Here is a 27,594-nt window from a genome sequence, read left to right on the forward strand (position 1 = left end):
TTGTGTGAGTGGGAAAATATTGTAACCCTGTTTGTACCACACTTTCATCTATAAAATAAACTGGAGCAGGAAATGGCAAACCACTCCAGTATCTTTGTCAAGAAGACCCTCAAAAGACTGATGAGTTGGATATGACATAAAATGACTAAACAATAATATAATCAAATGATGCTATAAAAATACCACTCTCCTAGTACCTTTTTTACCATATTTGCAGAGTTTTTATAACTCTGAAGTTGTCCTCTATTGTTTATTGCTTCTACCCTTAACTTTGATATTTGGATATATTAAGCTAAGCTAATTTAAAATATAAATAATCCCTAGCTTCCTTCAACATATAGCCCAAATGCCAGTAGTATTTTTCCATCCCCCTGTTTTTAGGACTCTCGTATTGCTTTGCATTTATTTAATATGTTTTGTACCTATTTTCCTGTGTATGCATTTTCTTTCCAGAAAGGCATTTTTGTTTTTGTCCATATATCTCCAGAGCCTGGCAAATAGGAGAATGCTTAATACATGTATAATAAAGATTCAAAAACTAACTAGTATTTTGACATTTTTAGTTCAGAGGGATAAGCATTCTTTTTCAGTCCTAAAAACAATTTTATTTATCAAGATCTTTAAATCAGAAGGGGAACATGATATATTCCTGAGAGTTTTATAAAGGAGACACATAGCCTCAGATAGAGCAAACAGAAAAAGGAACAAAGAAATAATATCCTTGGCTTTACCACAAACTTAATTTCTTCCTTTTTCTATTTAAGAGGATAGGGAGCAAAAAGATTTCTGAGTAAGAGCTCCCCTGCTGTGCAAGCTGTTATTTGGTGACAGTTAGAAGGGTGTGGCTGAGAGTTTTTCAGTTACAGCTGACCTGGAAAAAGGCTTTTTTGCCTCTGGGTCCCCTGGGAGGAGAAGTGTGTGACTTGCTCTCCGTGGGACTGTGAGGAGACTGAGAAATGGATTTAAGGCCTTAGCTGCCTTATTGGTTATCGATTATCTTGTGTAGATAGGTAGATAGATAGTGGGTAAATTATTAGATGGAGTAGAAAAGTTAGACTGGAGCCTGGCTCTGGCAAAAGACACTGCCTACGAAAGCAGATAGATTTAGTTTTTTTTTTGTTTTTTTTTTTTAGAAATTTTTAGTTAGGATTGGGATCTTAGGTATAGTTATAGGCTTTTATATGATTGCTCTCACTTTTCTCCTTTCTATTTCCTATCCTTATTTTCCTAATAATAAACTTTGTATTTAAGAAACTGCTCTCCTGACTTTTGTTCAAACTCCTACCCCAAAATTTTGACCCTTCACAATATATAAAATAATTGTCTTGTTCTTACGTGGAATATAGTTTGAATGATAAACACACAGTTAGACATTATCATAATTAAATACTGTAATAATTAAGAACATTGTACATTGTTATACAGTTTTAAATTTTCTCTGGGTGTTTGGGTGTTAAAGGATGACTAACATCTCAGGCACTCAGCTCTTACCTGTGACTCAAAAAAGCTATAGCATGTGCAAGCGTAAACCATCTTGGCAGATGGACTAAACCAGTTTGAGGGTAACTGATGAGCCATGAAGTCATCATCAAATTAGGGAGTTTCTACCCCAAGCATAAGAAGACTTTCTCCGGTGAATGAGAACAATTCGTTCCATTAGCCATGAAGGTGACTGAAGTAGGTACTGTAAGATGCTTACAACTTAACTAGGCATCAAAGATGCCAAAGCCATCCCCTTCATCCAGGGACATTGCTAGTCATCCTTCCTTGCTTACTAGACTTGAATGACTGAAAAAGAGAGTGAGCCTAAAGACTTAGTGTAACCTTGCCTCACTTAAAATCTGTTTTTCCCATGGTTAACCACAATTAACTCAATCAGTAGATATGGGGGCCCTCCTGTATGTATATACAGATCTGACTGCTGCCCTTGAGTGCTTTTTTAACTTTCCCATATTATATAATACATTGGATTATAAAGTATTAAAAACACAAGTTCATTTCCATAGGTATGAACAATGAGAATAGATCTTCAGTATAGAAATTCTGCCACTGTCCAAAGTAGAAGAGAACACATAGCACCTAGATCTAGTTTGCATCTTTACCAGTTTCATGGGACAAGATGGACAGTTTGTCAACTAGTAGCTAAACTTACAGTTAATGATCCTATTCATGTTTATTTAATCAAGTCCTCACATAGCAGATGCAGTACAGTCATTGGGATAGTATTCAAAGCCCCATGTATCTTGTAGAATCTTCCAGAGTTTATGCTTCAAATAGAACCTTTGGGAATTCAAGATCTTGTGATCCTCATCAGCATTACAGTTTTTGAGTAGGAAAGTTTACATAACTCAGGAAAATTAGTCATTCGTGGTCAGAGAATATTTAAAATTTTGAATCTTGACTCCTAGAATACAAAAAAACATGCTTTTTTTCAAACGGTTATATCAACCCTTACCATTTATGTATCACAAATGAAGTTCCGATTCCTTTGCAATGAGCCTCTCAATTCCTTCACATAGCTGATGCTTGATATTCCCTTTGGAGTTACATTTTCTGTGAATGAAGTGAATTTCTTATTGTGTGCCTGATGTAAGACACACTTAATAAAATGTTTATTGATGATAAAAGTAATTTTTTCTGCATATGGCTGTTATTATTTCCAGAACCTAAATCTATAAACTTCTTCCCACAATTGCTGAATCAATTTCCTTTTCTGACTTCCTGTTTCTTTCGGTCTTTTACTCTCTAGTCATTCCCCCTCTTCCATCTTCTAACATGCACAAGACAAACAAACATCTTTTGGCCCTACTATCATATCTAGCTGCATATCTACTTCCCCGTTTACTACAAATTTTAAGACTACTTGCTGCCATGGTTTTCCTAATGATCCATTTCCTATTTCATTTCAAACAGTATAGATCAGACATTAATTAAACTCTTTTTCGGTATTTTGCCCAAGATCTATTTTGTCATATTCATGCTCCTTTTAAGTTTTTCTTTGCAGTAAATATTTCTTAAACACCTACCTTATTTCAGACACTGATGATACAAAGATACAATGATACAAAATGAACTGCTTCTACCTTCAAAGGGTTTACATTGTTTAACTTAATTCATGCATCACTATTTCCTATTCCTACCTTATATTTCCCCCTCCGTCCAAAATAATAAATCCTTATCTTGTCTTATCACTTTACTAATTATCTATCTATTCCTATTCTAAGACAGGTTTTGGAAAGGTTGGTAGGGGGATGAGGATTGCAATTTATATAATAATATTTACAGGGTGTAAAACAAGAAAAGTTTTTCCATTGAACACAATGTCTAAGTTTACAGTGTAACAATTTTCTTATCCTTAAACTCTTCTAAGTTATTATTTAACCCAGTGATTCCCAAAGTGGGTGCCACCACCCCTTGGTGGGTGCTGCAGCAATCCAGAGGGGCTGTGATGGCCACAGGTGCATTTGGGGGCGGTAAATAACTGTAAGGGGACATCGATAGTATGTGACAGGGGGTGCTAAGTAATATTTTTTCTGGAAGGGGGGCGGTAGGCCAAAAAAGTTTGGGAACCATTGATTTAACCCATCTATGATTTTAACAGAATTTTAACTTGTTTTTACTTTTAATGTATGTATGTCTTATCAAGTAATGTAATACAACTATCTTATTATTTCTAGCTGTTATCAAATTTTGTTTAAACTACCTATGTTTTAAATGCAATGCTAATTTTTGTATTGAAAGTCTATTTTAGTATGTTAGTATTCTTTATATATTTTATTCTTATGCTTTCCCCACACTAGCTCGCTAAAAATTTTTGAACTTCCCTAGTCCTTTCTGCACTTTCCCTATGTCTAATGTTCTGATTATCTGCTAAATTGTTAGTATGTTACAGTATCTACATGGTTAGGGACTATTATTTACAATTCTACTTTACGTTTCCAACCTATGTTATAGGTATGTATAAGATTTACATTATTTACACTATTATACATTTGTACAAGCATTAGTTCTGCATATTGATGTTAACCAGACAAGAAAATTGCTTGATCTCCTTATGTGGTTAAAATCTTATGGAACTTGCAACTATTTACATTATAGACATATATTCATTTCACAATCTTCAGACCCTCGTTTATTTACATGAGGTCTGGACTAGATATCAGTTTTATGTTGTGTTTTGTGTTCTCTTTATGTACTATGCATGCAAAATGTTCTTGTTTTCAAAGTTGTTAATTTTCCTCAAGTCATCTGTAGATTTCTCTTGTATCTTGATGATATGTACTGTGGTTGCATTTTCCCTAAAGTGTGAGGTTAATTTGTGTTTTTGTGCTATCGCCGCCCCATAGTCTTACATAAACCATTTCCTTCTGTCCTCTTCTTTGTGCAATTGTCCATTTTTACAAAGTTCAAAGTTCAAAAGTTTTTTCACAATGTCTTTTCAAGTACTCTTTCTTTGCATCTTTCTTCTTGGTGATTTTCCCAAATTCCTTTTCTTCTCTTGATTCTTTTCCCCTTCTCTGTTTCTCCATCACATGTTGTTTGTTGTCATACATGTTGTCAGACGGGCTCTCTGGTCCAGATGCAGGAACAGTGTGGGTTGTGATGCTTTGTTAGTGATGTCATTCAGTTGTGTGTGTGTGTGTGTGTGTGTGTGTTATATGCAGTTTCAGATATTTTTTCAGTGATTTTGTGTTTTTCAATGACTTGGCTATGTTTTGTGGATCAATATCCACTTATATATGCTTTCATTTTGGAGGGGTAATGTTCTCTATTGGTGAAACTAGCAATCCAATATTGCTTTGATTCCATTTATATAAACGGTTTTCATTGCTACAGTTTTTTCCACATTATGTTTGTAATCCTTCTGTATTTAGGCTTTTCTTAAGTGTTCTGTACTTTTGATGGATTAGTCATCCAGTGCATGTATGAAACATAGCCACTCATGTTCCTCAATGTTTATGTCTGATACCCTGATTACTGGTACATTTGTTTCTTGATATAGTCTTTTCATTTCCTCTTCATCAGAACTCATGTCATCAGAGTCTGTGTAAACCAGGGTATGGTTGTGATGGCTTGGTATGAATTACATCTAATGCTAAGATTGCTTCCATGTCCATATCTGCTAAGTCATTTCCTGGTAGCATGCTAGTCATGTGTGGTTCATTATTTTCTGTCTCTTGATTTACTTGTATCATTGGAGCCTCTATCTCTATATATACCATGTCCCTTTTCTGTTGTAAAGTGACCACTATTTGTTTTGGCTTTGGACCCTCAGATTGCAATGCATTTTGATCTTGCAATGCATTTGCTTCCCCATCATTGTTGTTTCTGTATGGTATTAACATGTTGTTATCTTGATTGTTACCATGGCTTGGCTGTATTATTTTATGGATTGATTCCTTGTTCTGTATGAGTGATTCCTCTATTGGGTTATATCTTAAGCATTTAGAGTTCTCTCCAGGTGGAGGCATTCCTGAAGTAACACAAGCTTGTAAGTTTGGAAGTTTTTGAATCAAGGTTTTTCTCAGAGATTTTTTTGGCTTAAAGTTTTTTACTGTTGGGTTTAAGTTTGAATGTCAATGTAATTCTTTTCTCTGTTAACCTTTTCATGTGCCAGCTCTCTTAGAGGTTTGCTTTTGTCAGTGCTTTAAGAATAATGCTCTTTCCTTCCCAATGGTCTTTCTTATAAGTTGCTTTGCAGTTTCTTTCATATCATTGCCTGTCTATGTGTGAAACTGCTCAGAACACCAATTTAAGCTTATCTCCTGAACTGTTGCATTTAGATTTGTCATTAGTTAATTTTTTTGTGTGTGTGTATGTCCTATCTTTATGCTATGATGTATATCTGGAACATTCTTGTCATTAAGTGTTGAGGATTTTAAGTTTAAGTCTTTTGTTACTGGTACTTTGCATGTTGCAATTTCCTTATCATTTGTTAGTGCTATAGTCATTATGTTTGGTTTAAAGTCTGGTGTAAATGCATGTGTATTTTTCTCCTTTCTCTTTGAATCATTATCTTTTGTCCCATAAATTCTGTTTTTGATTTCTATTATATCCTTGATCATTCAATTTTCTTCTTATATCTGATCCCTAGATTTAATCTTTGATTTTCCATCTCCATAGTGTATTTCCATGCCCAAGTCTCTTATATTATGGTTGCCAGGTTTTTGATTTCCTCTATTTCTTTTTGTTTGATGGTAGATTTAGCCTCTTTTAATTGTTCCTTTAAATCTTTTATGATATCTTTTTCTCTAATGACTTCTTTGGCTTCTTGATTTCCCAAGTGAAAATATGCAGCAGTTTTATGTAGGTCTTCCAAACTTAATGATTCTCATCCTGGACAATGCAAATTAAAGTATGTCTTAATTGGTAGGGAACTGCCCTTAATAAACTGCCTCCTTATGTGCTGCAAGTTGGGTTCATTTAAGTCTTGGAACCCCAAAATTGTTTCCCTAGCTTTGACAAGCCTATCCAAATATGCTGAGGGGTGCTCATTTATCTCCTGCCTTAACTTTTTTACTTTTCCCCAGGAATCAGGACACTTAGCAAAAGATTTCATAGCTTCTATAAGATCTTCCCTAGCTCTTCTTAGGTATACTAGGTTTTCATGACGGTTTAATTCTAAATCTTCATAATATTGTGGCCAAGATGTTAAGTTTGTGTTCCTATGGGTCTCCTCAATAAATTGTGCTTTCTCTGCTGGTGTAAATAATTCAGAAAGAAGAATTTCAGTGTCTGAAAATGTGGGATCAAAAAGTCTTAATGCTCTCTTAAATTCTTTTATGGCCTTGAAGGGATTTAAAAAAAATGTAGGCATTCATTGTTTTAGGGTGTCTAGATCGGCAGCAGTGAATGGCTTATGTCTTTTTAAATGGAGAAATCCAGAATCTGGCTGCAAAATCATGTGATCGATAATTGGTAATATCGGTACTGCTGGTGCTGTTGCCCCTTCCTCTATTTTGTTTGCTGTGTCTGTATGTGACTCAACTGTTTACATTGCTATTTCTATTTTGTTCTCTGCTGTGATCCCTTTTCCCCCTTTCAATTGAGCATTCTCTTCAAGTAACTTTGCTCTCTCCTTTCTTAATGTCATTATCAATACAGTATTATCATCCTTGTGTCCTAGCAATTTGTGCACTAAATTCTTTAAGGACCAATAGAGATGAGATGATTACTGCAATTGTGGTTGGTATGAAATCAAAGGCTATTTATAACTTCAATTATTGGCAGGAATCATATATTTCTATGATTCCCATTATATAACCTGGGATCATTACCATCCAGAAATTATAAATCATAGTTGAAAAGTTGTATAGTAATGTAAGGATTCCTATCATGGTACAAATTGTTTTCCCCATTGATGCATCCATTGTACCGGTCGGAAGGCAAAATTTCTATAGTACTGTGCCTTTAAATTTTCTTTCTTGTCTAAGTTTTTCCCCTTTGCTATGCTGTAGATAGGAGAAAAAAATGGCTGCCATCTGGTTCAAACAGAGGCTTACCCCCCCAGTTATTTAGGCACGTTTCCTAATTTGGCTCTGCCAAAATTGTAATAATAAAGAGAGCCTTATAACCAATGTTTGATAGAATGGGGGAGAGAGAGAGAGTCTGTAAGATGAGTCTCTCTTTCAGCTCTCCCCTAGGGCCAAATATACACTGGGAGACTTTAAGGGGGTGTCACCCCAAAACTGGGTAACCTGGGTGGTTGTGCTGCCCCACAGGAGTTGGGGGCAAGGCTTCCTTATAAGTGGAGATATGTGGTACCAATTTTGAATAAGGATGGGGTTCACACAAACCTCCCCCAATCAGTTAATTTCACAATGGGTGATCTGGCTTCAAGATGGAGGCAGCCAGACCAAACTGTGGTTCACTTCTCCCTTGTTGTCTCTCAGGCACTCTGGAATGCTATCTGACTGATGAATGGCTTTTATTATTCTCAATTCAAAGATTGGGGAAAGGGGTGAAGGGCAGAGGAATTTTGGGTGCCCTCCTCGTTACTGCTATGGGGTCCATCACTTAGGTGGGAAACCCAATGGTTCCCACTTCTAAACTTCATCCCTCGCCCCTTCTTCTATTTCTATTTCTTTTTCTCTGTTTCTATCCTTTTCTACAGTTGTAAGATTTCACTGAAAGGGGGTCTTTCAGCAAGATTGGGGTGGGAGAAGGAGACTAAGAGATCACTCCCAAAATGGAGTCCAAACTTAGCTGACTCAGTGGTTGAAGTCTTGATGGGTGAGATGCATTGGAATGGCTTTGATCAGGGAATCAGGGTTTCAATTTCTACTAGAAGATCCTCAGGAAGCCCTCAGGACTGGATCCGAGCTGGGATGTCCTCCTCTTCTCTCCTCCCAGTCCTCAGCCAGAAGCCCTCTTCCCTCTTTCCTCAGAGAAATCTCCCTGAATTCTCTCTCGTCTCAACTGTCAGCAACTCCTTCTTTGGCTCCTTTTGTCCCATCCCCCTTGTACAAATCCCATCCTTACAACACCTATTTTATATCAGACAGTGATGATACAAAGATACAATGACACAAAATGAACAGCTTCTACCTTCAAAGGGTTTTCATTCTCTTGGAGGCAAGGAATATGTACACAAATAATTGTATATAAAATATATATGGATTCTACATGATAATTCCTTTTTAATTTGTGGCATTTAATACTGTTCATCTAGACATTCTCCTTAGTTTTTATGGTCCCATCTTTTAGATATCATAATTTTAAAAATTGATTTGATTGTTTGCTTAGCAATGCCTTAAATAATACATTTTTAACAAAATGCCTATCATTGACTGACAAATTGAAGACATTGCTAGGAGCTCGTATTATCTCTGTTTCTGTACCTTTCCATCTCTTTTGTTGACTTTTTTCATGTTTCTCTATCCTTTATCCATCAAAGAATTAATTCATTACATTACAGCTTTATTTGCTACCTCTATAAGGAGATGACTTCCAAAAACTATGTGTTTTTATGTTAAAACACTCTTGCTCCTTGTTCCTTAGTTGAGATTTCCATTTGGATATTCTTTCATTACTTCATTAAACTCAGTATGTCATAACCTGACTTCATAATCTTTCCACAACTGACTAACTTCCTTCCCTGACTTATTTCTTTATAATTTTCCTATTCATCTAGACTTTTATTACTAGAATCAACTTGACTTTTCCTTTTTCTTGACCTCCCTTTATCCAATTGGTCACCAAAGTTCATTTGCTCCTACTGGTTTCTTGTATCTACTAGTCTAATGCTCTCATTTGGAACTTGTTTATCTCATACCTGAATTATGACAGTGGCTTCCTAAGTTCCCAGGCTTTTTCCTGTTGGAAGCCAATAAGAGAATAGATAAAAATCTGAGACTCCTCTTTTGACCCCTTTTGTGAGCCTTGTGATTTCTTGTTGAAATGTATTGTGGCCTTATTGAAAAGCTTTTAAGTTCTTAGCAAACCTGAATTTAAAGGGTTAACACTGTTCCCCTTTGACCAAGAATGCTGCTGCCTGGTATAGCGAAGGCCAAAATCTTAGCGGGAGCAATTCGACCCTGAGAGGGATACTCCCCAACTTGGCTTCCTGATAAAAAGCCAGTCAAAATTCAGCCTTGGACTTGGTCTATTCTGAAGCCAATGTTTTGTGTTTTGATGTGACATAATATGTAACTTCTACACATATGCAAAGTTTTGGGGGGGTTCTTTTGTGTGAAATGAGTCTTGAAATATATATATATAAAATAAACTCCATGCTCCTGGAAGCATGAGGTAAAAGACAACTCCCTTATCCAGTCCTTATTTCCTTATCAACTAAACTATCCTTATCAGATTATCAGAGATGATAAAGAGATCACAACATTTTCCCTTCTTTCCTACACACCAATACAAAATTTATTCCTCTTTCCTTTTAGAATCTCCCATGACCAATGATTTTTCTCTTCTTTGAACTTCTTTATATTATTCTGACACTGATCATATTTTGTCTAGTGTTACTATTGAAATGTTTGTCTTGTTCCCTTAGTTAGATTGGCAGTTTCTTGTGGGCAGGGACTGTATTTTTCTTCATTGTTATCTCTCTCATATTACTTTCCATGTAATATGGCAAAAAGGCAGCTAATAAATACTTATTGAATGAATATGAAAAGCAATGGCAGTGGGGTTTAATGACCAGGCTTATTCACAAACATCTCATGAGTCTCCCTGTACAACTCCACAGAATAGCATCTAGCTCTCAGAGTTGTTGTAGGGATCAAATGAGATAACAATTGTAAAGCACATATTATTAGCACAGTGCTTAGTACATACTTAGCACTCTATAAATGTTAGTTGTTATTAGTTATTATTTTAACATGCTACAATTTACTTTCCAGTTAATATTATTAGAATTCACGTGCTACATTTATTTTAAAATACTGATTGTAAAGTATTTTTGTATACATGCCATTATAATCTTATTTAGAGGCATTTATTTTCATATGTAAATTACCAGTAAATACTGGCTTTTTGTTTTATATAGGGGGGAAAACTCAACACTGCCGCCATTCTAAAAATATACTTTGCTGTGTTCTGCGGAAACATATATCTTTAAAAAGGTTAGGCTAATGTACCCTTAATACGTTGCTGCTAGTTCTAATACAAGGATAAATCCCTTTATCAGTTTCTTATCTTTAAAAAATATATATTTTACTTGGAGGAATATTTCATGAACTTATTATGTCACATTAAATAATGCTGTCTAGAGATTGCATGGCATAGTGAATAGAATGCTGGATTTACAGTGAGGATTACCTCGGTTCAAATCTCAACAAATAAGTCACTTAAACTCTCTGAGTCTCAGATTCCTATTAGTATATACTACTTATACTTCACAGTGCAATTATAAGTATATAATGATATTATGCACATGTTATCATATCCTTATAATCATCCAACTCCCTCATCTTAAAGATGAGAAAGCTGAAGGCCCAAAGAGGTTGATTTGCCTAGAGTCACTCAGAGACAATTCTGAGATTCAAATCAGGGTCTTCTGACTCTGTACCCAGTCCTAAAACCATTCATTACACCATATTTCTCTCAAATTCTGATGCTCTGCCAAATGAGCTATACTCATTTATGCTTGAGTTGAGACAGTCACATTTGCTAGAAATAGAAGTTCTCTTCCTCCTCCTCCAGTAACTATTTTAGTACTTTGTTTTCAGGTACTGTTTGGCACTGCTGATGGGCAAGTGATTGTTATGGATTGCCATGGCAGGATGTTGGCACATGTTCTTCTTCATGAGTCAGATGGAATCCTGAGCATGTCCTGGAATTATCCCAGTTTCCTGGTAGAAGATAGCAGTGAAAGTGACACAGATTCTGATGATTATTCCCCACCTCAAGGTAGAAGCTGGCTTTCATTTTCTTTGTTACTTTTAAAAGGAAATACACACCTACAGTTGATCATAACTTTAAGAGTATTTCAGTGGAGAAAAAAGAACAATCATATATAGGATTTAACTAACCAAAAAAAAAACTTCTAGAACTAAATCCTTCAAAAAAGTAGTCTCTAGTATTTTTATCTTTAACTTCCCATTTCTGTCTCTGACACAAATCCTTGGCCTAGTTGATTAGTCTCCTTTGGTATAAATTACCCTGGCTCTACAGTGAGGATTATGAAATGATATGTCAATAATAATGTAAGGCTTAGCTGGTTAATTGATGTAAAAAAGTAAAAAAAAATCTCTATAAGTGTAAGGAACAATTAAACATTTAAATTCCTATTGATTTTAAGGTTAATAAATAATATCAGAAAAGAATAATTTTGTTTCTATTTAAGGGTAGTTCCTACCTGCGATGGGTGCATCCTATATGTGTACTGTCATCTTATTATTATAGACAAGAGCTATTAGATCTATCACTTTAATAAAGCAATCTGAAGGGTAGCTAGGTGGCTCAGTAGATTGAGAGCTAGACCCAAAGATGGGAGGTCCTGGGTTCAAATTTGACCTCAGATAATTACTAGCTATGTGACCCTGGGCAAGTTACTTAGCCCCTAGTACCTAACCCTTACAACTCTTTTGCCTTGGAACCAATATCTAGTATTGATTCTAAGATAGAAGATAAAGGTTTAAAAAAAAAAGAAAGAAAGCAATCTAGCTCTCTCCTACAATTGCCATTGTAATAGTTTTTGCCTGGAATATACAATTTTACATGTTTTTGTTTCTCTATTAGCTACTGATAGGAGCTACAATCAGTAGATTAAGCTAAAGAATACTCCTATAAAATAGGTCTTTTTTCTTTATAACCACCACCATTCTTTTTAAAAAGATAGATACCAACGGAAATATTAATAGGGTTGAAAAGATTCAAACAAAAGCATTCCAAACCTTTTCTAAACCAGTGTATTGCTAGATCTTTCCATCTCCCTGTTTCTTCACAGATCATACACTACAGATAAATACTTTAGGTATATCTCTTTCCTGACTTATAAAGATTGAGGTGCAAATTAGCTTCCATGATTTCTTCTCTTTTCAAAATCTATCTTCACTTAAGGTACTCAGTGTTCTTATGCTGCCTCGTTTTCATTTACCACAGAAGAAAACATTGTCATAAATTTGTTTTAGAGGTATTAGGATTTTAATGTATTACCCCTATCTAGCGTGTTTGTATTTTAACAGAGAACTGCAGGGAGTAATTGATGTGTTTTTGTACATAAACATATTAATAACACTGGCTTTTTATTTTAAGTAAGGGGGAAAAATACATAGCCACCATTCCAAAAGTGCATTTTACTATACTCTTAAGGACACACCTTTAAAAATCTTAGTGGAATAATTACTGAGCAGTGCAGTGATAGTGTCTAATGTATCTGTGAGAAGAATATTTTTGGATAGGTGTCTTCCTAGCACCTCTCTTATTATCCTACCTCTTATAGGAACTAGGAAAAAAAGTCATTAGTATGATTACATGGTACCTCATCTTGGACATTCAGCATGCTTCTTCAAAAGAATCCCTCTGAAGTAGGTAGAGGAAAAAACCCTACTCACAGAAATACATAAGAATTTTGAAGTTGGTGCAAAATTAAAGATATTTAACTTCAACACTCATAATATAGGTAAGAAAATAAAGTACATAGAAGTTAAGATACTTCCCTATAGCTAAGAGAGTAATAGGACAGTTGGTCTTTGTGTTGTACCACAGTGCTACCACAGATGTTTGCCATTTTATAGTTAATTGAACAACATACCAGGGTGATGCATAACAATTTAATTTATGTTCCCCAAGTTGTAGAACAAGTCCATAATAATGCTAAAAGAATTTGAGACTGGGGGCAGCTGGGTAGCTCAGTGGATTGAGAGCCAGGCCTAGAGACTGGAGGTCCTAGGTTCAAATCCGGCCTCAGACACTTCCCAGCTGTGTGACCCTGGGCAAGTCACTTGACCCCCATTGCCTACCCTTACAACTCTTCCACCTATAAGTCAGTACACAGAAGTTAAGGGTTTACAATAAAAAATAAAAAAATAAAAAAAAAGAATTTGAGACTGCTGCTCTTATTGAAACACTCGATTCATTCTCAAAAGTATTGGAGTATCTTAAAATAAATTAAAATAAATAAGTTTTGATATCATGGCATAATGAATTTGGATGTAGCATAACAAAAACATCTATAAGTGCTACAAAGAAGAACAGAAATTGATACTTTTATAGAATCATCTCTGAGTGGATAAATTCCATGTGGGCCTCCTCATGACTAGTTCACAATGAGTAGAGTCTGGACAATCAGACTTTATAAATGCATCAGAAACTGTTAATGATCATATCCCTGACTTGCATAGCCATGTGAGAAGATTTTAATGATTTTGTCAACCATATAAGCAGTATTTTTTTAAAACCAGCATTTAAATAAGCTAGTATTAAATTTTTCCTCAAATAGAGTTAAGGCTCCCTGTGAGTATTTTTGAAACCATTTTTCCCCCTCTCAGAGCCATAAATGAAGCATCATGACTTGTACAAGGCACCAATGACTGGAACCCAATTGCAACACTATAAACTATATGCTATATTAAAAAGCATCAATGGAAAAAATTGCTGCTATGGTTAATATATCTAGTAAATTAATGATTATGTTAAAATTGTGAAACAACTTTTCTAACACAGTAGTCTTGGCTCTTGTCTTTCTTGTATTAAAGGACTGAAGCATTCACTTTTTCATATCACTAGAAAAATGTTACATAGATAAAGTAACCTATTTAGGTTCTATACAAAAGTATGTTTTTTGGAAGATCTGTGTTGCCTTGAGAATAAAACCTTTTTGAAACTCCTAGAACTTTATGATGCCTAAGAATTCTCTTTCTTACAAGTCAAAATATTTTAAAAAAAAATGAAAGTGGGAAATTCCAAACTAATGAGGGCACTATATTTCACCTGGTATGGCTACAGTTCTTTTGTGTTCATGGCTATATTTCACTTGGTATGGGGAAGGCCATTGCTCATTTGTGGTCATGGAATTGAAACAGCCATAGGTAGCATTTCAGTTGGAGTCTCCTGTACGACGGTTACCTTATTTCTGCTGTTAGTACTCTTACAATACCATCCTGATTCTCTGCTTTCCTTCCTTGGGGGAAGGGGGCCTGTTCCTAATAGCAGCAAAAAAATATTCTGTTCAATGGGAAAAACTATGCATCATAGAACTGTTGCTTGTTAATAAGAGGTTCTTGAATTTTCATAATGTTTAAGAACACCCTTTGTATGAATTCTTTGGGTTTTGTTTACCAAAGGGCAGTGTCATTTTGATATTCCTCATGGGCTTCTGACAGTCTTCTATATTTCATAGAGAAGATCTTAGATTGCTAGGGTGCTTGGAATTGCCTGTTCCCCAAAACCTAAGGTGGTTTGGGAGATTATAAGACCTCCCCAGAAATTTGGATATGGACTAGACCCAGGTCTAGGCTTTATTTCCTAGAAAAGCTTCTGAGTTTAGTTGCTTTGGGGGCCATCAGAGAAAGCACCTTCTCTCCCCCTATGCAATTCTAACACATAACTCAATACATTACTTCCTTCCCCCAGAAGTTGAGTTTACCTCACTAGGCCCCAGGCATTTATAGTGAATGAGGAGTGGCATAATATATTGAACCTCTTGCCTTAAATGAAAATATCCCAAGCCAGAGTTCATTCTAAATTTCCAATTTCTCTTTGTGAACATATACTAAATTATAGCATTGTAAACCTGGATTTGTGTCAGGTAATCATCACCTTTTGCTTACTCTGCATTCTTTTTCTTGCAGATGGTCCAGCAGCATATCCCATACCGGTGCAGAACATCAAACCACTGCTTACTGTCAGCTTCACTTCTGGAGACATTAGCTTAATGAACAACTATGACGATTTGTCTCCTACTGTCATCCGCTCAGGGTTGAAAGGTACAAAAGAGTGAATTTGCCTCCATTATTGTATTTCTCTCTAGCTTCCACACCCCACAAATCACATGTATGCTTTCTCTCCTAAGTGTGTCTCATATCCAGTATTTATTGATTTCTGTCATCTGATGTGGCTTGTCATGTTCTCATATAGTCTTTTTTTTTTAAATAAAGATCATACCCCAATTAGGTCTTTTATTGATGAATTAATAACTGATTTCATCTTCAAGAAATGTTTCCGATAGTTAAATATTAGTTTCACTCACTCTTCCTTTCAACTCTTATAAGATTATTAAAATATTCATCTCCTGGGTGTATAACTCTTTGTTGTATCTGGTTTACATTGCATTTGTACCATAAATTGAGTCTTGACTTCTGTCATTGCTTATAGCTGCAGATATTAAAGAACATATCATTTTAAATGAGTTATCTTGTAAATTTAAGATTCTCATTGATATTTTAAAAGAAAAAATCATGATATAATAAAGTAGCCTTGAAATGCTATGGAAATTTTATTTTGTTCATCTTTTATCAGGCTAACCTTGATGTGAATATTTTATTTAAAAGTGGTAGAGCTCTCACAAATAAAATTGCGAAATATTACTGTTTAAAGAATAAATCAGAAACGAAAAATGTTTTAGTTAAAATGTTTTTCATCTGGTTATTTGTGTACTACTGGCAATGATATTTGGAAGAGAATTCCAGGTGATGCTATATAGTGCCAAGAGGGTTGAATTGAAGGGATGTTAAAAATACCGCATGCTGGATTTTCCTTCTGGCCTCAGCCTCAAGGTTTCTAGGAAATTAAGATTCAAATAAATAAAATTCAGATAAGATTGAGGCTGAAACAGAAAACTGCTCCTTTTTGACTCTTAAAATTGACCATTGCTATTAGATTAGATGGCTTGAGTACTTGCTGTCATGTGATCATCTTCTTTTGACTCCATACACGGATTAGTAATGATACTGTGTCAGAGTTGGCTCTTAAACTAAGCCTTCCTGGCTTTGAGCCAGCTTTGTCTAGTACGACACACTACCTCTTGAGATTCAGAACTATTTTTTAATCATTTTCATTCTGGGAAGGTGCAAATGCATGGGCTCATACCTACCTAGCTTACAAACTCATAGAAAATTAGACAAATATATATATACATATATATAATTTTATAAAGGTTGCTTTATATATTTCAGCTGCTATAAACATGGATTTAGCTGAGTTACTATATAGAAATATAATGGAGTTCCTTCACTATGCTTCTGGAAGATAAGGACTTACAATGACTTATGCTAGATGTGTTAGACTAGATTTTTGCCCTTTTTAGGTTTTTTTTTTCCCAGAAGATAAGATTTAACCTGTGAGATCTCCAAATTTATTTAAAGATATGTTTTGCACAGGATTCTAATGTAATGGAAATTATCTAGAATGCATACTTTTGATGACAAAGACCCATAAAGAGGGGAACGATAATGCTTGTTTACTTGCTTGCTTCCTTCCTTCTTTCCTTCCTTCCTTCTCTTTTTTCCTTCTCTCTTCCCTCCCTCCCTTCATCTTTCCTCCATGGATTGTCCATTTAAAAAAAAAAACCTTAAAACACTTTGGAATTTCAAAATACAAGTTCAGGGTAAATTAATTTCCTGTTCTTGATTAGCTATATCTTTATGTTTTCAGAGGTGGTCGTCCAGTGGTGCACACAGGGAGATTTGCTTGCAGTAGCTGGTATGGAGAAACAGAACCAAATAGTTGAAATTGCCAATGGTACCTTTCTGAAGAGTGCCCTGGTCAAATTCTATAACGTTCGTGGAGAACACATCTTCACACTGGATACACCTGTGCAAGTAAGGAAATGTAGAATAACAGGATGCTGTTGTCAATTTCAGTGTCTTCCAATTATTTGTTTATGTTAAAAAATAAGTCCACTATATAGCTTACAGCTAAACTCTACAGAAGTCAATTGATATATTATCTACATTGTGATATTTGTTATATCATTTTCTTGATTTCATTAGAAAAATTCTAGAAAGATCAGTCTGTTCTTTCATTTTTTATTCATTTATTCATTCTTCAACATTCTGGTTTCCATTTCACCATTGTGTAGAAATTCTTCTTCCCAAGCATCTTAATGGCCTTCTTGTCACAAAACCAAAACATGTCTTTTAGCCCTTATTTATACTTCTTGTCTTCTCTGCAGCATCTGACACTGTTGGTTACCCTCTTTATCTTTAAACTTTATCCTCCCTGGATTCTGTGACTATACATTCCCATTATTCTCTTCTAGGCTTTCTGAACTTTTCTTTTTCTTATTTGCTGATTCTTCATTTTTCTTATACCATTTAAATTTGTGTTTTGTTTATTTTACTTAGTCTTCTAATCTCCCTATGCTTTCTACCTTTCTGGGTAAATTAATCACCTCTTCTGGTTTCATTTATCACATCTAAATAAATGACTGAATTTTTTCTCTATAATCCTTGTTTTTCTTTAGCATATTAGTCCCATGCCTCCAGTTGTCTGGTGGATATCACAGTCTGGATGTGCAATTGCACTTGAGAATCAGTCTTTCCAAAACAAAGTTGCTCTCTTCCAAATTTTTCTCTTTTCTGACTGTGCCACCAAATTCTAACAAAGTAATATGTCAAATGTGATACCTCACAGCCATTTTTGATCTTTTCATTCTTCCTCTGTATCCCATATCAGTTGCCAAGTAATATTGATTCTACCTCCATGATATCTTTCCCATCATTTCTTTCCTTTTCAGACTAGATCTATCATAATTAAGATTCTTTTCACATCTTGCCTGACTTATTATAATGACCCTTGTAGCCATTCTTAATGTTTTTAGTCTCTCTCTTCTGTCTCTCTCTTCTTTCATCATAAGAATTTATTATGTACTTAGTATACCAGATGTTGGGGGATACTGTCATATTCAAATGAATCTGCAGTCTTGTCAATGTGACTATTCCCTCCAGTGATGCAGCTCACAACCCATTGTTATCCTTCCCATATGAGTCTGTGTTCTCTTATAATTTTTCCACTGGAGGCCCTATTCTCTTGACAATGCGAGGATATCATTTAAGCACACATCCCATTCAAGTTTATTATTCACTCTTGACATATGACCAGATTATCTTTCTTTCTGATCATACATTTTCATGATGATATCCTTATAAAGTTATTCTTCATGGTTCCTATGGTATATGTTGCAGCCTGCTCCCATGTATCACTTTTGCCTTGTGATTAATGCTCAAAGAGATGGTACTTTTACACTATCCATAAACATACAACATAACCAAAAAAATATTGGTTTTTAAAAAGATGGGAAATATTATGTAAAGAAGGAGTTTTACCAAATTAGTAAATGGTGCTGATACCTAAAATACAAAAAAAAAAACCAGAAAGAAAATTATAGACAAATTTTGTTAATGAATATGGATGCAAAAATCCTAAATAAAATATTAGCTGGGAGATTACAACAATATATCACAGTGATTGTACATAGTGACCAAATAAGATTTATACCAGGAACGTGGGGGTGGTTTTATATGAGACAAGTTATCAATGTAGTTAATTATATTAATAACAAAAGTAATAAAACCTTATGATTATATCAATAGAGGTAGAAAAAGTCTTTGACAAAATATAACAGTCCTTTAAGCCCCATAGAAAGCATAGGTATAAATGGATTTTTTCTTTAAGTGGTAAAGAACATCTACCTAAAACCATCAACAAATATTCTTTGTAATGAGAATAAGCTAGAAGCCTTCCTAATAAGGAGTGAATCAGGGAAGCCCATTATCATCAGTATTATTTAACATAGTATTAAAAATTCTAGCAATAGCAGTAAAAGAAAAAGAAATCTAAGGAATCAGAATGGGCAAAGGGGTAATAAAACTATTTTTGCTTGCAGACAACTTGATAGTATATTATCTGTGGATTCAACTAGAAAGTTTGTTGAAACTTGATAATTTTAACATCAAGATCTAAAAGAAATGCACATAAATCATTAGCATTTTTATATATTACTAACAAAGTTCTGCAAGAAGAAAGAGCTACTCCTTTAAAATGACCACAGCTAGAATAAAATACCTGGGAGTATATCTGTCAAAACAAACTCAAGAACTACATGAAAATAATTATAAAACACTTTTCATGCAAATAATGTCAGATCTAAATGATCGGAGAAATATTAATTATTCATGGATGGGCAGAGCCAATATAATTAAAATGATAATTCTACCTAAACTGATCTACTTATTCAGTGCTATCCCAATTAAATTATCAAGAAATTATTTCATTGAACCAGAAAAAATAATAGTTAATTTTGAAGAACAGATTGAGAATATCAAAAGAATTGATTAAAAAAAAAGTAAAGAAAAGAGGTCTAGCAGTACCAGGTTTAAAATTGTATTACCAAGCAGTAATTATTAAAGCTATCTGGTACCGCTAAGCAATAGAAAGGTAGAAAAGTAGAACAGGACAGACATAAAACAAACAGGAGTTAAAAATTATAGAAGCCTTATATTTGCAAAAGCATAGATCCAGGTTCTGGGGATAAGAAATCATTTGGTAAAGATTATTGAGACAACTAGAAAGTAGTTTGGCAGAAACTAGGTATAGACCAGGCTCTTACATCATTCACTAAGATAAGATCAGAATAGACACATGATCTAGACATAAAAGAAAATATAAATAAATTAGAAGGATAAGGAACATGTTACCTATCGGATTTATGGTTAGGAGAAGAATTTATGCATAAACGAGATGGAAAGCATTGTGAGATATAAAATGAATAATTTTGATTACATTGAAAAGATTTGTACAAGTAAAATATGTTGCCAAGATTAGAAGGAAAGTAGAAAATTAGAAAAAAATTATTATGGAGAACTTTATCAAATTTATAAAAATAAGAGCCATCCCCAATTGATAACTAAGCAAAAACATAAACAGTTTGCAACTGAAGAAATAAAAGCCTTATTTAAAAGCCTTGTATGCGGAAAAAATGCTCTAAATCACTGACTAGATAAAAACAATTCTGAGGTATCATCTCACACCAATAAGATTGGGTGAAATGACAGAAGGGCAGTATGACAGATGTTGGAGAGGATGTGGAAAAATAGAGGCACTAATACACTGTTGGTAGAGTTGTAAACTGTTCCAACCATTTTGGAGAGCAGTTGGGAATTATATCCAGATTGTTATAAAACTATGCCCTTCGACCCAGTAATGGTACTGTTTTCCAAATCTTTCTCAGTGATGTTTCCCAAGGTAATTAGGGGAAAAGGAAAAGAACCTATATGTTTGTGGTGGCAAAGAACTGGAAGTTGAGGTAATGAACATTGTTTGAAGAACAGCTAAACAAATTGATGGAATGCTACTGTGCCATATGAAATGATTAACAGTCTAAATTTAAATTAATTTTTAAAAAAAAATGAAAAGAAATAAATAGGATAAAGCACAGTGAAATGAATCAAGAGAACATCATATACAACTATAGATTTAATTCTTGAAGAATAAATTGTGAGTGTTGCCTCCAGCAAGTGAACTGAAAGGTGGAAATATGAAAGACACAATTTGTTATTGTATGAAATTATTATCTCCTGGATGATACTTTCTGTGATGTAGAGGGAATAGAAGAGGCTGTACCAACTAGTTGCTCCCTCTAGACAACTCTTTAGATTAAAAGTTGTAAACGTAATAATTAAAAATAAATTATGAGGCTGTTAGTAGCTTTAGTAGCTTTATTACATCAAAGTAGAGCTAGTAATGAGAGGGAAATGTAGGAAAAGAGGTAGAGAGTTGCCTGATCTACTACCCTATGTGCCGTTCTGATGGAATCCAGCTCACCATTGACAGAGTTCCAGTCTCTAGCCAGAAGTCCAGGAGAGTCTCTTCAGCAAGAGTCACTAAAGCAATTATGTCTCTTCTGTCAGGGTCCCCAACTCCAGAGGCCAAATCAGAGTCAGAGAGTCCCTTTAGTAAGAGCCACCAGTGACAGAGCCAGAGAGAAAATGTCTTCCAGACCCTCAGTCTTGCCTTTATAATCAGTTTTCTCTACCCACTAGCTCTCACACATCACATCTCAGGAACCAATCATAGTTCCTTAATTTTCCTGGTGCCACCTGGGGGGGGGGCAGTACTTGTGGGATCAATTTCCTGTCTCTTTGGTTTCAACTTACTTTCACTGTGGGTGGGTGTTTCCCTGCATATTTCAATGGTAAAGGACCTCTAGGTCCCTGATCGATTAAATTAAAACAAAGAGAGGGGGATTCCCTTCTCACATAAACAAGGTACAAGCATCTATTAGTATGACTTTCTTCACATAGGAGCTCCCTAGGCCATTGAAATCCCATGTCCAGTCTTTAGCTTCTATCCTCTTATAAAATCTAGATTTTTCCATGCCTCTGACATATTGCCCTCTTTCACACACACCCTTAGAGTGACTTACAGTTGTGCGGTATTTAGCATAGATTGTCCCTGTGTATACTTGTTCTAACCCAGCTGCTTTTCCAGTCCTTGTTCCCTTTAGTGCCATTTCTACCTTCTATAAGCACACTTGAGGTTATGATATTAGAGTCCAAGTTTGGAGGGTCCACTTTCCATGATAGTGAAAAAGAGTTTGTTACAAAAATCTTTTTCCATCTTAAGTCTCTTTGTTATCTTCCTTGAGTTCCTTCCTTAATAAATTTCCTTTGTTGGTTCTTTCACTAAATCTTCTTTAAACTGTATTTTCTTGCCCCTGCTTTTCTTTATTTTGTGACAGAGCTCTACTTATAATTATATACACACAAATACACATGTGTGTATACATATATATACACATACACATATATGTACGGGGGGGAATGGAAGTAGTGGACACTTAAAGGTTCACAAAGTGCTTTAGGTAACATTTCATTTAATCCTCACAACAACTCTGGAAGATAGATGCTATTGTTGTCCCTACTTTACAGAGAAGGAAACAGGAAGATAGACTTGCCTAGGGTCACATAATTAGTCTTTGGTAAGATTTAAACTCAGATCTTCCTAACTCCGGGACAGGTGCTTTATGCACTGTAACACTTAGCTGTGTCCATAAGGATTTACAAATTAAATTTATATTCTAAACTGATATTTCAATTGTTTGCTTGATCTTTCTGCCTAGAGAATAAGTTTAGTGTTTGCCAAGATCATTTTAAGGCTCTTTTGATTCTTGCGTTATGGCATTTGGTTTACATGGTTTACTTTTGATCTGGTTTACAACTTATGTATGAAATTATTATAAGCTGTGTCTCATTTCTTTTGGGGCAGCTAGGTAGCACACTAGATAGAATGTTAGGCCTAGAGTCAGGAAGACTTGAATTCAAATCCAGCCCAGACACTTTCTATCTGTTTGGCTTTGAACAAATCAGTTAACCTCTTTTTGCCTCAGATAAATTATTTCTAAAATGGGAATAATAAGAGTGCCTACCTCCCTGAATTGTTATTAGGATCAAATGATATAATAACTGTACAGTGCTAAGCATAGTACCTGTAGTATATAAATGTTAGCTATTATTTTTTATTACTATTGTAATTATTTTGAATATGTCCTATTTTTCATCATCTTTGTGTAAATAAGTTATATTGGTCACTAGTTTGTTCATTGTAAAAGAGATTCTTCAGTTCATTTAAATTCAGCAAACATTAAACACCTTATGTCCGGAGGTCATTCTACTAGCCAGTAGGAATACAAAAATCCTCTTCCAAATTGCGCTAAATCCATTAATGGCACCACTGTCCTAGTTACTTAGTCACACAACATTGGAGGAATCCTTATCTTTCCTTTTGTTCAACTTCCATATGTAAGTAGTTTCTAAATCTTACTGATCATACCTTCAAAACCTTTCCTCTTTCATTTATTTCCACTGTCATTCTGCTTGTTATAACTCACATCTCATGTGGACTACTTCATTAGTCTCCTAATTGATTCATCTGTTCAATTCTCTTTTCCAATCCAACCCCCCAAAAAGCTGCCAAAAATTGATCTTTCTAAAACATAGACCTGAATCTATCACTCTATTACTAAGAAATCTTTTAAAATGAAATACATAATATTACAAAGACAACCAATTATGTCGAAATAGTTAGCAAAATGTGTATATATGTGTGTGTGTGTATTTAAATTTACAAACCGTAGTTTAAAAACCTATAGCCAGAAAAATAAAACACACAATTCCAAGTTTGCTTGTAAAGAATGCTATCTGCAGTTGACTTCCTAGCTTGAGCTCATTTTGCTTCCCTTCACAACCTGTGTAAAAATCAAACTAACCCACATGTTCTTCTTATGGGACCTGCCATTCCACTGCTGTTGGCCTTTGTATATGTGATTCCCAACCTCTGGAATATATCTCTTATCATCACCTAATATTATCACTGATTTCTTTCAGAACAGAGCCAAGATACCAAATTCTTGTATGAAGCCCTTCCTCATTATACCATTTCCTCACCTCTCTCCAGTTATTAGCATGCTCACTCTCTTTAAATTATATTGAATTACATTTATATACCTTGTATTTACTTCTGTACATGGATCTCTCCCATCGAATACTATCTATTTGAGAGTAGAAATTCTTATTTTGTCTTTTTATCTCCAAAGATTTATAAATCTTGCATATATAGTAGCTACAATCTTAATGTTCAGTTTATTTGAACAAAGTATTATTCGAAATCTTAAGTAGGTGTTAGTTCCACCTTTTTTTTTTTTCTTTTTTCCTTTTTTTTTTTTTTTTTAAATAAAGCCTAGAAGCATGTCATGTATGTGTCAGAGAGCCTTTTTCATGGAAGGAAGAAAGGCAACTTATTGGACTGTTTACAAATAATTTATTGCAATTTAGATAATATTATTTATTCCAAAGTTATTTATATTCTTGATTATTGAATACAGAATGAAGGCTAGTACAGACTTGTGACAGTATTTGCTTCAACAATGATTCCTTTGATTTATTCATAACATTGACACCCATGGCTGAAGCTGATTTTAAGGATTAGGCAATAATTTATCCCTATCCCTATCTCTGCTGTAATGAAATTTAGCTTTCTGTATTATATCTGGTTGAAATACTAAAATTTAGAGTTAATACACTTAGGAGAAATGAAACATGTATCTTCATTCTGTATTTTTATGCCCTAGAACAGTGATGGTAAACCTTCTAGAGACTGAGTACCCAAACTGTAACCTTCACACCACATATAAGCCACCCTCTTCCCCTGACGGGGAAGAAGGAAACATTCCCATTGGGCTGCCGAGCAGAGGGGTGTGTAATGTGAGAATGTCCTCAGAAGTGAGTGGAGAGGGGGGAGGGAATGGCCCCCTCCAGCATGTGGGCTATAGCTTCACCAACATGGCCCTAAGTAGGGTTGGGTCTTATAGGCTACATCTTTTTTCATGGTTCTAGGTATCACATAGCCATTGGATGAGAGTCATTTCCTTACTTCTAGTACAAGGTATCTCTGCTGCCAGATTGATTTGCTGCTGGAATGAGTCAAGCATACTTCTTAGGGTTGACTCTTCACCAGATGATTGTTATGGCCTTCAGTTGTGATATCTTTGATACCTCCTTCCACTTTTTGAAGCTTACAAGTTCATGAGCTATTCTCTTCTGTGTCTAATAACCCATTCACCTAAGATCAGGAAAGAACAAACAAAAGAATTGGAAACAGTAGGACATATGATGTACATATACTGCCTTATGGCAACATGTTGAGAAAAAAGAGGCCCCTCTTATTTGAAACCCCCTTATCCCTCCTGGGGCAGAGAGCTCTGTCTGCTTGTGCCTTTTATAAATAAAGAAAGCTCTGGTTCATCTGTCAATTAAATTTTTCTGTCACCATGTTTTATTCTCAGTGGAAATAGTCAAAGGGATATGAACAAAGGAACATGAAACAAACGACTGGTTAAAAGTTGAAAAAAGTACAATAACCCTATATATATTGTCACCTTATTTAGCAAAGTATATCATACAAAATGATAGGCTGGATGCATTATGGTTGTTGGGAGAAATATCAACAGTCTGAGATATGCAGATGATACCACTCTGATGATGGCAGAAAGTGAAGAAGACATAAGATGCCTCTTGATAAGAGTGAAACAGGAGAGTGTGAAAGCTAGCTTGAAGCTTAACATAAAAGAAAGCTAAGATCGTGGCAAGTGGTCCCATCACTTCCTGGCAAATGGAGGGAAAAGAAATGGAAGCATTGTCAGAGTTTATATTCTTGAGCTCATAGATCATTGCAGACAGCAACTGCAGCCATGAAATTAAAAGATGCTTGCTCCTTCGGAAAAAAAAGAACTATGGGAAATCTAGGAAACAAAAGACCTCACTTTGATGATGAAGTCCATATAGTCAAAGGCCTGGTTTTTATAGTAATAATGTATGGCTCTGAGAGTTGGACTATGAGGAAAGCTGAGGATCATAGAATCTCCACTTTCAAATTGTGCTGGAGAAGACTTTTGAGAGTCCCTTGGACAACAAGGAGATCAAGTCAGTACTTAAGGAAATGAATGCAGACTATTCATTGGAAGGACAAATAACTGAAACTGAAGCTTAAAAACTTTGGCCACATTATGAGAAGACAGTACTCATTGGAAAAGTTTCTGGTGTTGGGAACTATTGAAGGCAAAAAGAGAAGATGATGGGAGAGGTCAAGATAGATAGTGTCATGGAAGCAACAAACATGAGTTTTGACAAATTCTGGGAGATAGTGGAGGGAAGAAGGGCCTGGTATATACAGAGTCAGAAATGAATGAACAACAATAAATACATGTAAAGTTACGTCATACATTTCCATGTTAGTCATGTTGCTAAAGAAAACACAGACCAAAAAAACCCCTCAAGAAAAATAAAATTTTTCAAAGTACGCTTCAGTCTGCATTAAGAATTCATCAGTTCTCTCTCTGGATGTAGATAGTATTTTTCATCATGGGTTCTTTGGAATTGTTTTGGATCATTGTATTGATCAGAGTAGCTTAGTCATATACAATTGATCCACTCTTATGATATTGCTGTTGCCATATACAGTGTTCTCTTCATTGTGAACACAAAGTTATGCAATAACTTTGCATAATCTTCAGTATTTCCTGTGTATCCTGAATTAGGAGATAAGAAAATACCTAGAAGCTAGTAACTGAATGTATTTCAGATTATATGAGAAATATATGAGAAGCATAAGCACTATAAGTTGTAGATATTTGGATTTTTTTGTTTTCTGTCTTTTTTTTATTTTAAAAACCCTTACCTTCCATGTTCTAAGGCAGAAGAGTGTTATGGGCTGGACAATAAGGATTAAGTGACTTGCCTAGCTAGGAAGTGTCTGAAGCCAGATTTGAAGCCAGGACTTTCCATCTCTAAGCCTGGCTGTCTGTCCACTGTGAACTACCTAGATGCCCTCTAAGTTGTAGATATTTGTAAATGTAAAGTGAATACAAAATCATAGACCTAAAGAGATGAATAGAACTTAAGATCAAACTCCAATAGAATCCTTTAATTTTCATATTAAATAATAGAAAATTGAAACCTTTGAGGTAAAAATGACTTATAAGAGGTCAGATGACTAGTTATTGTCAAATATGGAATTAGAAACCAGTTATCTTGATAGCCAATTCTGTTCTTTTGTCACTACTTCAAAGTGATAACTTATAGGATCATAGTTAGAAAAGAGTCCTAAGTTATCCATCTAATTTCCCTCCAAAAGTATACAAAGTCCTTCCCTAATAATCCTGATTAGGGGACAAAGAACAGGGTCATCCAATCTTTGCTTAAACCCAAATGACAGGATACTCACTATTTTCTTAATCACTCTATTCTATTGAACAAATTTAGCTTTTGGAAAATTGATTAATTGCCCCTTTTTAATTTCTACCAGTGCTTGTAATTCTGACCTGAGCCACTCAGAATATAATTAATCCCATTTTTGAAGTATGCATGTGAGAAGAAAACCCAGTTTTCATAATGTAGCTCTTTGGATCAACAGCAAGCTTATTATTACATTCAAATACCATTCCAATGCAGGCAAACCCTATATAGAGTGTTTGATTTTCTTCTTTAACACAGAATGTGGGAAAATGTCACTGTGTCATACTAAAGCCATTACATGAGAGAATTTAATTTAAAAAGCTAGTATGCTCCTTGGGAGGTTAAGAAGAATTTCATACCAATACAACTTAAATCCAAAAAATATCATAGGTTCCAATGGTGCTGTCTAACT

At 34.9% G+C, this 27,594-nt stretch overlaps 1 protein-coding gene across 1 annotated transcript in view; it reads left to right on the top strand.

Annotated features, from left to right (window-relative positions):
• TULP4 (TUB like protein 4) overlaps nt 1-27,594 on the top strand; it is a 213,715-nt gene that overhangs the window by 143,744 nt on the left and 42,377 nt on the right. The window contains exons 5-7 of the mRNA XM_044671783.1: nt 11,181-11,361; nt 15,246-15,380; nt 17,047-17,213. Coding sequence (XP_044527718.1) covers nt 11,181-11,361; nt 15,246-15,380; nt 17,047-17,213 — 483 coding nt within the window. The remainder of the gene's footprint in view (nt 1-11,180; nt 11,362-15,245; nt 15,381-17,046; nt 17,214-27,594) is intronic.

The sequence above is a fragment of the Gracilinanus agilis genome, chromosome 4, assembly GCF_016433145.1.
Source record: "Gracilinanus agilis isolate LMUSP501 chromosome 4, AgileGrace, whole genome shotgun sequence".
Lineage (NCBI taxonomy): Eukaryota > Metazoa > Chordata > Mammalia > Didelphimorphia > Didelphidae > Gracilinanus > Gracilinanus agilis.